Here is a 14,201-nt window from a genome sequence, read left to right as displayed (position 1 = left end):
TGCACTGCAAAACATTTTCTTAAGAAAACTGTGTACGTTGCGTAGGCCGAGCTGCTGAAAAACTTGACAGACTCCAGCAACGAATGCTTTGCATACTCTTAGGCGCTCTAGCCAGACGATACGCATAATCCTAATTAATTGCTGGTCTTTGCTATGAGCAGCCACAACATGTGCTGTAATGCGAACTCTAGCAAAGGAATCGTCACCACTTCTTTTGTGAGGCTGCGACTGCCAGTTTGCCTGACTGGCTGCCTGACAGGTGAACGTAAACGTAAACGTGAACGTGAACACCTCATGCGTGGCATTTAGCCAGCGTTTCGCTAAACGACGACGTCGTCTCGTTTGGTATCGTTCATTACGTTTCATGTCCCTGTGCCATTATTTCCTTTTGATTTGCTTCGCCTGCAAAAGCCTTGGTGTGTTGAATGACGTTCAAGCATCGTTTGCACTTGGATGAGCTTTGAATTTGTTTAGCACGTTTGATGTTTCCAGCCACGGGGCACCGTCTCATTTTAGTTGCTTGCATTAGTGTTTTCGATATTAAATTTTATGAAGAAATAAAGCAGTCAGCGAGTGTAAAAAGTAAGTAAAACTATGAATCGTACCATAAGGTTTTCAATAATTTTGTGGCTAGAACAAAAATTCGATTAAAGCTCAAGCTACAGAATGATTTTCAGTGCAATACTTTTTACATGAAGAAAGAAATAAATAGTAGCCTTTTACTATAATCGAAAACGTTATGAAGTGGTATAATATATAGTAGATTAACAAGGAGTTAAAAACGACATGCTACAGGAAACATTTCATTCTATTCTGTACCCCCAAAAAGTATGCTACATAATTTTAATTAGTTTTGCAAAGTATTTTAATTTGACCTATGCGATAAAGATTATGCCCCATGGCGTTGCAAAGTAAAGCAATAATAGCAATATATTAACTGAAATACGCTTTAAATTTAAAATTCTTACCAGTTATTTAAGGACGGATTCGTTTGAAAAGGGAATAAAACGAAAAAATGCAACCATAAAAAAGAGAAACGCAAAAATTTAAAAACCCCAAGAGAAAGTTGAAAAAGTTTTCAGAAATATTTGCAATTATTTTTCTGTTTAAATATAATAGTGGCGCTTTCAGTTTTCCCCTCGCTACTCATGGTCTGCTTTGAAACAAAAAGTTTGCCTAAACTATGCGGCCGGGTTGAACCGTCTTTCTATTCGTCCCTTATTTTTATTGAGTTATACTTTCTATCCATCTACGAAACTGTGAGGTTGAATGGACCGAAATGCGGATGGTGCTTGGATACTGACTGACCAGATTAGTGGTTAGGTAGAACATGCTGCGAAATATGCTTTGATTTTGCGAATGACGCACACTATATACACATGTATGTATGTTGGGGTATATATGTATGCGCTATGATTGCTTACGCGTCCGAATTAGCATGGCACTTACCTAAAATGAAAATAAACAAACAAAAATACGTATATTAGTATTGAAATTTGTATTACAGTTAGTTTTTAAAAATGTGTCAAAATATGTTTCGGGATTAAGGAACTCTAAGGGAGACGGCAAGAGGCAACTCCAATTCTTTAAGTTTACTGTATTGCTCTAGAAACAACACATACCGTAATTTTCTCATATGATCATGTTCACTGTATAACAACTTAAATCCAACCCTATATTAGTTTCGACAATCCTTTTAAGTTTATAGACTTTCCATAGGAAAGTATGAATTATCAAATTTATGTTGTATGCATATGTATTTTTCAATCAACAACTACAAATTTTGATGGCATATATGCCAATGATGCAGTGCATAAATAAATTAATGTTGGATGCGCGCTTCAAGTCTGGTCAAAATACATGAGTTAAGAGATTAAATTTTAAAACTTGTATATATTAAAAGGTATATTTTGTCCAACACTTATTTTATATGTCTGTTTTATCCATTAATTGCTGTTTTCCTTAGTCCCAAGAATAATTGTAATAATGTTTGTGGTACTATATAATAATGATTTTTATTGTGAATGGTAATTAACTCTGCAAATTATAATCTCCCAACATTTTTCTGCAAATGAAGAAATTACTCATACGAGATTTGTTGTCACATACGAGAAGCAACCCTCTTGACATAGCATCGTAGTCGACACATGAGAACTCAGCATGACAACAATCTCGGCAAAAAAGAAAACCTAAAAACGAGACAGCCGACGTTGCAGAGATATGACTGTAAAACAGTTGGGGTAGAGTAGATGGGTTCTGGGATTGGAACTGTAGCTGGGAATAGGTCTAGTAATAACCACAACCAGTGAACTGTGCAACTAACAAGGACTTTTGTTTATATGTCATACAAATTACTCAAACGTTAATAATTTAAGCCGACGGCTGTTGATGACGGCCACTCGGAGCGAGTCGTAAAGGTGTAAATAAATGTATCCCCAAGCCGTCTAATCAATGCGAAATAAAGCAAATAAACACTGCACTCTTTATCTGTCAGTATTTCAATTTGTTGTATTGATGGCGTAAGTATAGGCAGAACATTAAGCATTAAGGTAGCATCTTCCATTATCATTAAAATCATATATTGTGAAATCCACCATTTATATTTGCATTTTCTCTTCTATTTCTATTCTGAATTAAACTGAGTAACATATTAAATTTTGTTTCTGAAGTCGGTAGATCAACATATAACTTTATCTATAGAAATTCAGACTCTTAAATTTTACATATTGAACGATCCATGAAAATTTGGATTGAAATTAAGTCTATGTGAATCTGCGTTTTGAATAGTGTCAACAAAAATCCGATATGATTATATTTAATTTACATTATAATTTAACGTCTCTCTGAGTCTTGAGTAATTTTTCAACAGATTTCATTAGCTTATCGTGCTCCCATTGCGAAAGCTGAGGATATATCACACCACCCAAACCCCATTTATTGACAATACAAGGCAACGATAGAAATACTTCATCCTGAATGTCGCACATACCCTTTGCATTAGTGGATAATGGTATAATGCGATTGCAGTCCTTAAAGATAGCCGATATAATATCCGCGACAGCGAGGCCTATGGCCCAGTTGGTATAACCTTTACCTCTTATCACCGTATTAGAGGAGTCTACAACATCTTTGTGTACATTCGACCAGAGCATGGGATCCGTGTCGGTTCCCATATCTGGTAGTATAGACACTAAAGGTGTGCCGCCCACAGTGACTGTTGACCAAAGAGGTACGCAACTATCGCCTTGCTCTCCGATAATATAACCTTGCACCGAATTGGTTGAAACTCTCAGGATTTGTGCAATAAACATACGAAAGCGCGCCGAGTCCAAGTAACAACCAGGACTAAAACAACGTTCATATGGTAAATCGGTTACTTTTCGGGCAAGCCAAGTCATCGCATCTGCAGGATCAGCTACAATTATAAACACAGCATGAGGACTGTGTTTCACTAGTTCAGGCATAACTTGCTTTATTATGTTCGTCGCCTTGTTCGTTATTTCTAGTCGTGACTCTTTAGGTTTCTGTCGGGGTCCAGCTGTGACAACAACCACTTTCGAGTTTTTAGTACATTCAATACACTTGGCCTTTTCTATGCGTAAATTGTTCAGGAATAAGGAACCATGCAATAAGTCCAAACGTTCCGCATCGCAAAGATCTTTCCTGGTATCGTAAAGAAGAATGTTGTTTGTCACACCTTTTAAGAGAAGTGTGATGGCACTGCTCATACCTACAGCTCCAGAACCGATGATGGATACCTTCGAACCTTGTTGAATATCTTGGGCTCTAAGTGTTTTGTAAAGACAAGAACAGAACTTTTGGGTTTTTTTCTGAAGAGCCTTTTCTAATTCAAGGCGAATACGTTTTTCCTCTTCTCTTTTTTGTTGGTTTTCACATTCTTTTCTAAGCTCTTGCTCATAGCACATTTTTCTTAATTTCTTCTCTTCCATCTTTTTATTTTTGCCTTGATCTTTCCATTTTTTTATTCGCTCTTTTCTTTCGCACATATTTTGGAGCGCTTTTTCCTTGCGAATCTTTTCTTGTTGCAATCTTTTTTTAATGGTATCTTCTTTCCGCTTTTCAATTTGAGCTTCACATGTTTGTTGAACAGCGCGTTTTTTAGCTTCCCTTTTCAAAGCTTCAGCCTGCTTCTTTTTCTCACACATCTCCTTCAACATCTTCTCATCATTTTCTTTCTTCCTTTTAAGATTTTCCCATTTTTTCATTCGCTCATTTCTTTTGCTCATATTTTGGAGTGTTTTTTCCTTGATCATATTTTCTTGTTGAATTCTTTTTTTAATGATATCTTCTTTACGCTTTTCAACTTGAATTTTACATTTATTTTGGGTAGCACGTTTTATAGCTTCATTCTTCAATGCATCCTCTTTACGTTTTCTTTGCAGAGCTTCTTCAGCGCATTTCTTCCTTAAGGCCTTTTCTTCGCATTTCTTTCGTAGAGCGTCTTCAGCGCATTTCTTCTTTAAGGCATTTTCTTTGCATTTCTTTCGTAGAGCGTCTTCAGCGCATTTCTTCCTTAAGGCCTTTTCTTCGCATTTCTTTCGTAGAGCGTCTTCAGCGCATTTCTTCCTTAAGGCCTTTTCTTCGCATTTCTTTCGTAGGGCCTCTTCAGCGCATTTCTTCCTTAAGGTCTTTTCTTCGCATTTCTTTCGTAGAGCTTCTTCAGCGCATTTCTTCTTTAAGTCCTTTTCTTTGCATTTCTTTCGTAGAGCTTCTTTATTGCATTTCTTCTTTAAGGCTTCCTCTTCGCATTTCTTTCGTAGAGCTTCTTCAGCACATTTTTTCTTTAAGGCTTCCTCTTTACATTTCTTTCGTAGAACTTCTTCAGCGTAGTTCTTCTTTAATATCTCTTCGCATTTCTTTCGTAGAGCCTCTCCAGCGCATTTCATTTTTAAGGCTTCCTCTTCTGATTTCTTTTGAAGAGCTTCCTCTTCGCATTTCTTTCGCAGAGCTTCATCAGCACGTTTCTTATTTAAGATTTTCACTTCGCATTTCTTTCGTAGAGCTTCTTCTTTTTCTTTATTCTTTTTCGCGTAGCATTTATAATGAAAATCATTATTTTCCCTTTTTTTCATGACATTCAGGGTTTTTTGCTTTTTATTAAACGAATTTGAAGCTTGCGGGTTTCTCCTTAGAGACCTTTTCTTTAGATTATTTGTAAGAGTTTCGTCCTGTCGCGTTTTGATAAGATTATCTGTTATCGTGTTTTGCGGAATATCTTTGAGTGCATTAGGCTGTTCTTTTCTATATGCGTTCTTCATAGGCTTTAGTTTTTCCTCTTCTTTCTGTTTCCCATTACAATTTTCTTTTTGCTTAGGTGTTTGTTTCTCATAAACTTTTTTCAGACATTGCATTTTGATCTTGTCCATCTCTTGCTTAACAAAAGCCTTCTCTTCTAAGTGTGCCTCCTCAATCACTTCTTTTAATATCTTTTGCTGTTTATTAATGTCATGGTCTAAAGTGCTACCTTCTTCTTTTTTGTCCTTTTGCTTGGACTTTGGGGTACTTCTGGATTCTCTACACATTTGTTCTAACAATTTTCTTTTGCAAATTTTCCTAAATCTAGCTGCAAGACAATCATATGCGGATACCAGCTTTTCCTGTTCAGTAGCAGACAATGTATTCTTAATTTTACAGACATTTTTCCATTCGTTTTCAATGCACCTTTCCAAGTTCAACATATAGAGATTCTTTTTATTGGACTTATTTCCTTTAATAGTGGATGCGTAGCTTAATTTAGGTTTTTCTTTTGGACCGTTATATGTATTCTTAGCTCTTTTATAAGTACGTTTTTTCGCATGCGACTTAAGTGGTGTTTTTAATTTGATATTTTGGCCAGAGTGTTTTTGGGACTCGGACATACTTGATGTATTTTCTTGAATCTTATGAAATTGTTTTATAGTTTCGCACTGCCGTAATAGTTGTTTGATAATTGCAGAATTGGCCAGCATTTTGCAATGCTCTTCATGATCCTTCTCTAAACGCAGTTTTCTCTTGGCTAATTTTCTGCAGGCAAGTTTTATACCCTTTGTCACACAAATCATCAGGTCTTTCATCACACTATCGTCATTTTTAGTCAAACGCTTAAATTGTTTCATCCACGTTTTCAGTTCATCGTTAATGCACGTTTTCTCGTATGTTTTCAGTAGCTTCGTTTCTTTTCTTCTTCGAATAATGTCTTCTCGATGTTTTTTGTCAGCACTCCGTTTTTCCAATACTGTTTTATACTCATCACAAGGGTTTCTTTTCTTTTTATCTGAAGTATCATTATTAGATTTATGTCTTAGTGAAATGCGATGTAGGCTTCTTAACGTTGTATTCGATAAATACATTCGGTCCATAGAATTGGATAGAAGAGAAAAGCCTTTAAGCAAGGACTTACAAAAAAATATTTCCGCGATTCGACTTATAGACATGGTAAATAAGCTAATCTTATAAAGCTTAATTTATTGAACAGAAAAACAAATTTTGATTGTTCCTAGTCCGAAAATTCATTTTTAAATATGTGTGTGACTACTATGCTTTTTAATCATTTATTTTTTAATATTTTGTTATTCCTATTAGGTATTTTACGCAATTTGGTGATTTTTCGAAAATGCACAATGTTTGGTTTCAATGTACAAAATATTAAAATATGCACAATTAATTTAAGCGGAATGATAAGATGCCCAAAAGGAAATAAAGTCTCAAGGATAATTTAGTTTAATCTAGTACTCATATGTTAATTAAAAAACAATAACGATTTATTTTCTGATCCGACATTACTCAGTACAATTTCAGACACAGTGTGTACTAAACTTTATTTGAACAAAATGTCAGAATTTTAATAATATATTCGGTTTATTTAAGAAAAATTAACAGTAAATTAGAATTTTTAATCCCTAAATTTCTTTAAAGTCCTTCACCATGTCGCTGGGCAGATTCATTCAGGTCTTTGATCGTAGTCCAATAAAAAGAAGTATTTCCATTTTTTCCGACTTGCATTTTACAACATCTGTAAACAAAGTACAAAGACTTTGGTATAGCAAAAAATCGGATTCCGACTCTTCCGAAAAGAAAGATAATCCTTGTGAAGAGTATAAAAAAATTCTTGAGAAGCGCAATGAAGCGAAGAAACAGGAACAGACACGAATGCAAAAGGAAACTGATGCAAAAGAGCTTAAGGCCCATGAGTTGAAATGTATGGAACAGCACAAGAATGCATGGGCAAAAGAAATGGAATGTTTGAATAAAAAAGATAAGAAGTTAATGGAAAGTATGATGGAGTGTTTATCAAATGGCATGAGAATCGTATGCAAAAAAATTGCTCAGAAAAAGTTGAATAATGAGAAAAAGCTTGAAATGAAGTGTAAAGATTTGGCTAAAAGTGCGAGGATCATTAATATGTTAAAGCAGTGCGACAAGAAGAAATCTGAGAAGGAGAGTAAAAGTAGTGAGAAAGATAAAAAACAAAACAAAGAAAAAAAACAAGATGTGAAATCAAAAGTCAAAAGCTCGGAGAAAAAAAAGAATGTAAAAAAGGAAAAAAGTAAATCTAATCATAAACCAGATAAGAGTAAGTCGAAAGATGGTAAAGATGAAAAGAAAGAACAGAAGAATACAAAAAAGAAGTCGAGTAAACAAGGTGAAAAAAAAAAAATAAAGGGAAAGAAACCAAAAAGTGAGGGCAAGAAAAAATCAGAAACTAAAAGCTCAACCAAAAAAGGTCCAAAGAATGAAAAGGTAAAGAAACATAAGGAACAAGAATGTGTGGATGATAAAAAAATGCAAAAGAAAGGTGCGAAGTCCATTAAAAAGAAAGAAAAACAAAAGAAAAATAAAACCAAGAATGCTGATCAAAAGGCAAAGGATGAAAAGGTAATGAAAAAGAAACATAAGGAACAAGAATGTGTGGATGATAAAAAAATGCAAAAGAAAGGTTCGAAGTTCATTAAAAAGAAAGAAAAACAAAAGCCTCATAAAACCAAAAATGCTGATCAAAAATTGAAGAAAGCTGGTAGTCCAAAGCTGCAAAAGAAGGAAAAGTTAAGAAAAGGCAAGGACCGAGACGATGAATGCATGGAAGACAGTAAAAGTCAAAAGAAATCTACTAAATCAATAAAAAAGAAAGTTAAAGAACAAGTTAGTAAAAGCAAAAGTTCCGATAAAAAATTGCAAAAGGCAAAACCGGTTAATAAAAAGTCCGGAAAGGGGAAGAAAAACAAGGAAAAAAGCCAGAAAGATAAACAGAAGTCAAAGAAAGATAAGAAACCATCTAAGACTAAGAGCAAAGGTACCAAGGAAAAAGATCAGAAAGTAAAGTCAGTTAGTAAAAAATCTGGAAAGGATAAGAAGGATAAGAAACCCCGCAAGGACAAATGCGAGAAAGATAAGAAAAAATCTAAGAAAGATGCGAAACCAATTAAAAATAAAGATCAGAAAAGCAAAGATGGTAAAAAAAGATCGCAGAAAGTAAAGTCTGGTAGTAAAAATGATCATAAAAAGAAACACAATAAGAAAAGCGAGAAGGACAAAGGCTTGAAAGATACAAAAAAATCGAAGAAAAGTACGAAACCCATAAAAAGCAAGCTAAAAGAGAAAATTCAGAAAAGCAAAGACATCAAGAAAAAACCGCATAGTACAAAAGTCAGTAAAGAAACAAAAAGCAAGGCCACAGACAAAGCCTCTAAGAAAGGTAAGAAAGGAAAGGAAAGCATGAAATCAAATCCTCTTGACGAAATATGCGAGTCTTTGCAAAATGAAAAAAATGTGTCTTCCGAAAAGGGCAAAAGTCGATATTTGCAAAAATTAGAAAAGTGTATCAACAGTCAATGGGCCGATATTTGTAGAATTCGTAAAATATTTTCAAAGGAAGAGCAAGAAAGACTTGCACGTGCGCATGACTGTCTTTCTGATCAGATCAAGGCAATTTGTAAAAAACAAGTCTTAAATGAAATGTGTAAGGAATCGGGACAAGATAAGATTAACAAGAGATATGAGAGTATTGGCGGAAAGCCGACTAAGAAGTCGAGTAAAAAAGAAAAGAAAGGCAAGACAAAAAAGTCAAAGAAAAATAAGCCCGAAAAGCAGAATGGTGAAATGGAGTTAATACGGGAAAAACTATCGAAGGAAATTGAGCAAATTAAAGAAGATGAAGAAGCATTCATTAAAAAAGAACTTGAGGATCAGGAAATTAAATGTTTTCAACAATTATGCGAAGAAGAAGCCCTAAGAAAAAAGTGCGAAGAACAAAAAAAAAAGGAGGCTCTTAAAAAAAAATGTGAAGAAGCACAAAAAAAAGCGGCTCTAAAAAGAAAACGTAAAAAGGAGGCCGCTCTGAAAAAAAAGTGTAAGGAGCAAGCGCTAAAAAAAAAATGTAAAAAGCTTCAGGAAAAAGAAAAAAAAGAAAAAACTTGTAGTAAAGAATCTCTTAAGAAGAAGCAAAAAACAAAGAGTGGAAAATCGCTGAAAAAGAAAGTGCAAGAAGGTACTCAGAAAAAGAAAAGTCAAAAAGCGAAATCTACAAAAAAGATTACTAAAAAAGAGGCTCCAAAGAAAAAGAATGCGAGCCAAAAGAAAGTAACAGAAAAAGGAAAGCAAAAAGATTCAAAATTAAGCGCTGAGGATGAGGCCCTTGTGAAAATGTGCAAAGAAGTACTTTCAAGAGTCCAAAAGAAAGCTTTAAACAAGAAGCAGAAAAAGAATTCAAAACAAAACAAAAATAAAAAACCCAAATGTAATGGAAGTAAGAGCAAGTAATATATCCTCGACACCATGTGCTTTTTCTGAACATATGTAATTTACAACGTTAAATTATTAATAAATTTAAAATAAGTAATCAATGATTTTTTCCTAATGAATATAACTGGTCGAAGTTGCCATCTTGATCTCAACAACTTATTTATGTGCATTTATTCTTGATCGTGCTGATCGTCATTCATTGCATAGATCAATGTATTCTCACTTTTAGATACCACAATTCTTTGAAAACTAGCAAATTTTTCAAGAATAGTTGTTTATATAATAATTATATAATGCTGCATCAATTAGAAAATATTCTATTCTGCAAAATTTTAATATTTTATCATGAACAGAGCAAAAGATATTTGTTGAACAGTTTTTATCGAACAGCGAATTCAACATAAGGCACGAAAACAGAATTTTATTTAAATATTTTATAAGTATTTTATTCGAAATTAATTAAAAGCGTTTAAAATTATTATAAACGGTAAGTTAAAGCATTGATGTAAATAGCTGAAGTCTCACCTTAAATTTAATTTATAATTATAATTTGAGATAAATTAAATCGCTTTCAACGGATCAAAATGAGACATGAAAGCAGGCTTTTTATAATTATTGTTTCAAGAATTACATTCAATAACTCAAAAATTTAGCTTTTTCAATATGAAGCCGTAAGAATATATGAATGTAAAATGTGTGAGCTTTACTGCGACACCAATGCATTGTAATTTTATTCTGCATGGTATAATAAAGAGTATGGGATGTTGAAACAATTTGTAGAAGGTATAAATTTCACAGGTTTTCCCTAATCAAATTAAAAAAAACACACACTGAAATAACTCTTACTTGCCATTATTTTAATGAAAATTGAAGAATAATAGTTTATGGTGTTTTCTAAATGTTGAATTTTTTGCTTTTTAACATTTTCGCACTCGCACAGGATGCTGGCTCGCTTTGAAAAAGTCAAAATAAAAGCGAGCCAATGGAACGACGCATAAATTAATGATAAAAATGGCATAGAGTGGTTTTCGCAGTTAAATTTTGATTTAAGAGATTTATTACGCCGTAAACTTTCGAAATATTGACCTGCATTAATTAACTGAATAACTTATTGTTCTAGTTTCTTTTTTGTTTAGTTTTGTCGGCAACACAAATAACTATTGCCAACAAAATTAGTTCTAATAAGAGTGCTTGAATATTAAAATTTCATAATGTGCAGGAAGCAAACCATCAGTTGCAGAAAACATCGAAAAATTAAAAAGTATCACGTGTTGTTGAAACCTAATTGCGGTGAAAGTTTCATCTGTGTGAGTTTGCACGTGTCTTGAGTGCGTGGCAGAACGCTGTCAACTGCCGCCACCGGGTGAAGTCTACTTGGCTCGGCGATGTCTGCTTTTGTCTGCTTGACGACGCATGAAGTGAAAATTAATTTCTAAATGCGGGAAATTAACAAATTACAAACAACTCAACGGGCGAAGAGCAACAGGGCAGCAGATGCTAGATGGCAGACGTTAGACGGTAGACAGTAGACGGTAGGCGGTTGATGGTTGATGGTAGGTGGCAGAATGCAGCCAGTAGGAGTAGAATGCGGAACAAGACATGCCATAATTTATCCTCACACACACTCAAACCCACACACACATACACTTACCCATATACATACTTGGCGCATTCATGCGCGGTAGAGAGATATTCGTTGGCCAAGTTCCAAAGAGGAGTCAAGGTGTTAAAGCGCAGGTGAGATACATTGTCTTCCTTTTGCCTGCCAGCCATGAAGTTGTAGACATATTTATTCACGCACACACACCCACACTCACACTCACACACACACACACACACACACATAAAAACTCAACTCTCTTGTACTCAATTTGCTGACAGTCGACAGCTCTGCTAATTTCAGCAAACCACCCACCGAAAATTAAGATGGGGATCTGTCTAAAGCTGTCAACGCTACATGTCTCCGCACTGAGAAATGAGAACCGAGAACTGAGAACTACTCATCCCACTACCGCAAAGTACTCCGCCCTCTTAAAAGGTTCCACAGCTGATGTAGTCGCGCTTCCAGCATTTAATTAAGTTGTGCTCCATTTTATGTTCGACAAAATTGTTTGTCTGCCGCATTCACTTACTGCTGCTATCTATTATGCTGAAGAGTCAACGATGCGGTATCCATGCAAAAGTCTCTGTCTTAATTCGTGGGGGATGGTAGTTGCTACTCATGTTGTGGTTGTGGTTCCTACGAGGAATCTCCTTGTGTCACTTGATGAAACTTTTTAAAGATTTAAGCCGTAAAATATAGAAACCATTAACTAATTGAGAGCTCTGGTAATTTATGAGAATGTGGAGACTTTTGAATAAAACAATGCGTTTTAAATATTTTGCCCTGTCAATGATATATTACGATATATTATTTTATTATATTATTTTCATAAAGAAAACCTAAGAATTTTTAAGAAAGCGAAACTTTCTTGTTCGGTTAAGCTTTAGCAAAGTTTTAAAGTTGTAAGTTTTTAACGTATTGTTGGCATCTTCTATATTGTTGTTGTTTGACTTGTTATCATCAATGCTGACAATAAATCTGCATACTACAAATACCGCTCATGCAAGCTAAAAAGCGATTTTTTATAATGTCATTTACAATTGAATTCAATTAACATTATTATGAATTATTTTAACATATGTGTCATGTTACTATCAACCGAAAAAAGGCTGTAACCAGATACTTTAAATCGACCTATTTTAGCTGACAATACAATAAATTAAAAAAATTGTATATGTCGAAAACAGCTGCATCTGAAGCGTCGTAATTAACTCTATGGTATATTTATAATGTAATAGTATATCGATATACTAAATGTAGACTTCAATAAATTTTAGTATTTTTGCTGTACAATTTATGTTTTGCTTTTATTGAAAATGAGTATTTTGGGAACAATGAACTTAGTATTCGAACCATTTCAATTTAGTTGTAAAACGGAAACCTACTACTATGTTTGTACATATTTTTAAAAGACTTAACTTATTTGGTTGTGTACATTTTGTACAACAAATAAATTTTCCCCTACAATTTTCAATAACCAGTGGGTTATCAAGTTTAAAGCTTGAGAATGAAACTGAAAGAAGGAGAAGTTGTCAACTAAACATCGAATCTCTAAGTCTACCCAGAGGCTGACACCTGTTCCGCTTGATTGTGCCCGATACGTTGTTACATCATGAAAGGTTAATGATGGCTGCTGTCAGGAGCGAAGGTCAACCCCTCAACAACTCTCTCTCATTCCAACTAAACCATCTCCCCTGCCTAACATTCGGTATTTTATTCCCCGACAAACACTGCCCTTATTGGGGTTTTTGTCCTTTGTTGGGTGACTTGAATCTACCCCAGGCAAAAGTTTCATTTGATGGAGCCAACGTGCAACAAAAATACAAAAATGGCACAGGGTTGAGTGTGGGGTGTTGAATGTTGGGTGTGGAAAACGCTACTATCGACTTGTGTTAAATAGCAACGTTGAGCTGATGCTGCTCCTTTGGGGAGGCTGGGGACAACGCCGAGCGTAAAAGTTAAATGAAACGAAACACGTTAATGGCTTGAGTGTGCGGGGAGTACTGGGTCATTGGCAGGTTGCTGTGTGGCAAGTGGCAAGTTGCAAGTTGCGAGCGCCAGGTAACATATGTTAAAGCAAGTTTAGTTGTTGTTGTTGTTGTTGCGGCCATGGCAGCCCATTGAAAGCGAAATTTTATAACTGGTTAGAAGCAAAGCCCTTATCTTAAAATTTCTCTACCTTTTCCGAAAAGGGAAAGTGCCATGATGACACCATTGCGCTCTGTGATAAAATGATATCGTTGTCTTTTGTTAAATAGCATTAAGCAGAGAGGCTACGAATACTCGCTGTATCTCTATTACAACGCCATTCACTTTATATTAAGTTATTTAGCCTAGTTAAGAAACAAAATGTGTCGACGCCTTTGTCTTTACCCCCACGCTGAATTTTTTGCTTCTCTTTACCTTTTTCGGACTGCTGCCCACGTAATCTTATACCACTAGTAATAATTAAACCCAAATTATAGGATATATGACGCACATTTAGTTGCCTTTTGGGCTTTGTGTTCTGAATCAGTCGAGAGAAACAATTCTATATATAGACTACTAACTTCACTTGCCTTGCCTTTGTTGAAATATGTTGTTATTTAACTGTTCTTGGAACGATATTTTTTTTAACTCGTTCTTTCATCATTAGTGCCAAAACTGAAATCATTTAATCTTTGTTGAACAGAGATAAACACTACTTTTTTTGAGGAGGCGGAGATAGAAGCTCCTGATTACTTGACATTTTATTTTTGGTTACTAACCTCTTGCAACTTACGACGAGTTTAACTTTCTATGGAGCGACTTTAATATTGTTATACCAATTTGATATGCGTTTTGCTTTTTTTTAACATTGTAATTGATATCAAAAATAAAT

General features: G+C 34.7%; 2 protein-coding genes across 4 annotated transcripts in view; both read right to left on the bottom strand.

The window, feature by feature from the left end:
* The window catches only part of LOC117572707 (irregular chiasm C-roughest protein), an 87,004-nt gene that overhangs the window by 37,346 nt on the left and 35,457 nt on the right, over positions 1–14,201 (bottom strand). The gene's annotated exons all lie outside the window — the stretch shown is intronic.
* LOC117572706 (axoneme-associated protein mst101(2)) lies at positions 2,618–6,534 on the bottom strand. The gene has a single exon (XM_052005876.1). It carries the CDS (start codon positions 6,432–6,434, stop codon positions 2,826–2,828), a length of 3,609 nt encoding a protein of 1,202 aa, XP_051861836.1. The 5' UTR covers positions 6,435–6,534; the 3' UTR covers positions 2,618–2,825.

This window comes from Drosophila albomicans, chromosome 3 (genome assembly GCF_009650485.2).
Source record: "Drosophila albomicans strain 15112-1751.03 chromosome 3, ASM965048v2, whole genome shotgun sequence".
NCBI lineage: Eukaryota > Metazoa > Arthropoda > Insecta > Diptera > Drosophilidae > Drosophila > Drosophila albomicans.
The sequence above is the reverse complement of the archived record's forward strand: the minus strand, read 5'-3'. Positions and strand labels throughout refer to the sequence as shown.

Coding starts and splice junctions, on each gene's coding strand:
- LOC117572706 (XM_052005876.1), bottom strand. CDS start 6,434: ATGTCTATAAGTCGAATCGCGGAAATATTTTTTTGTAAGTCCTTGCTT.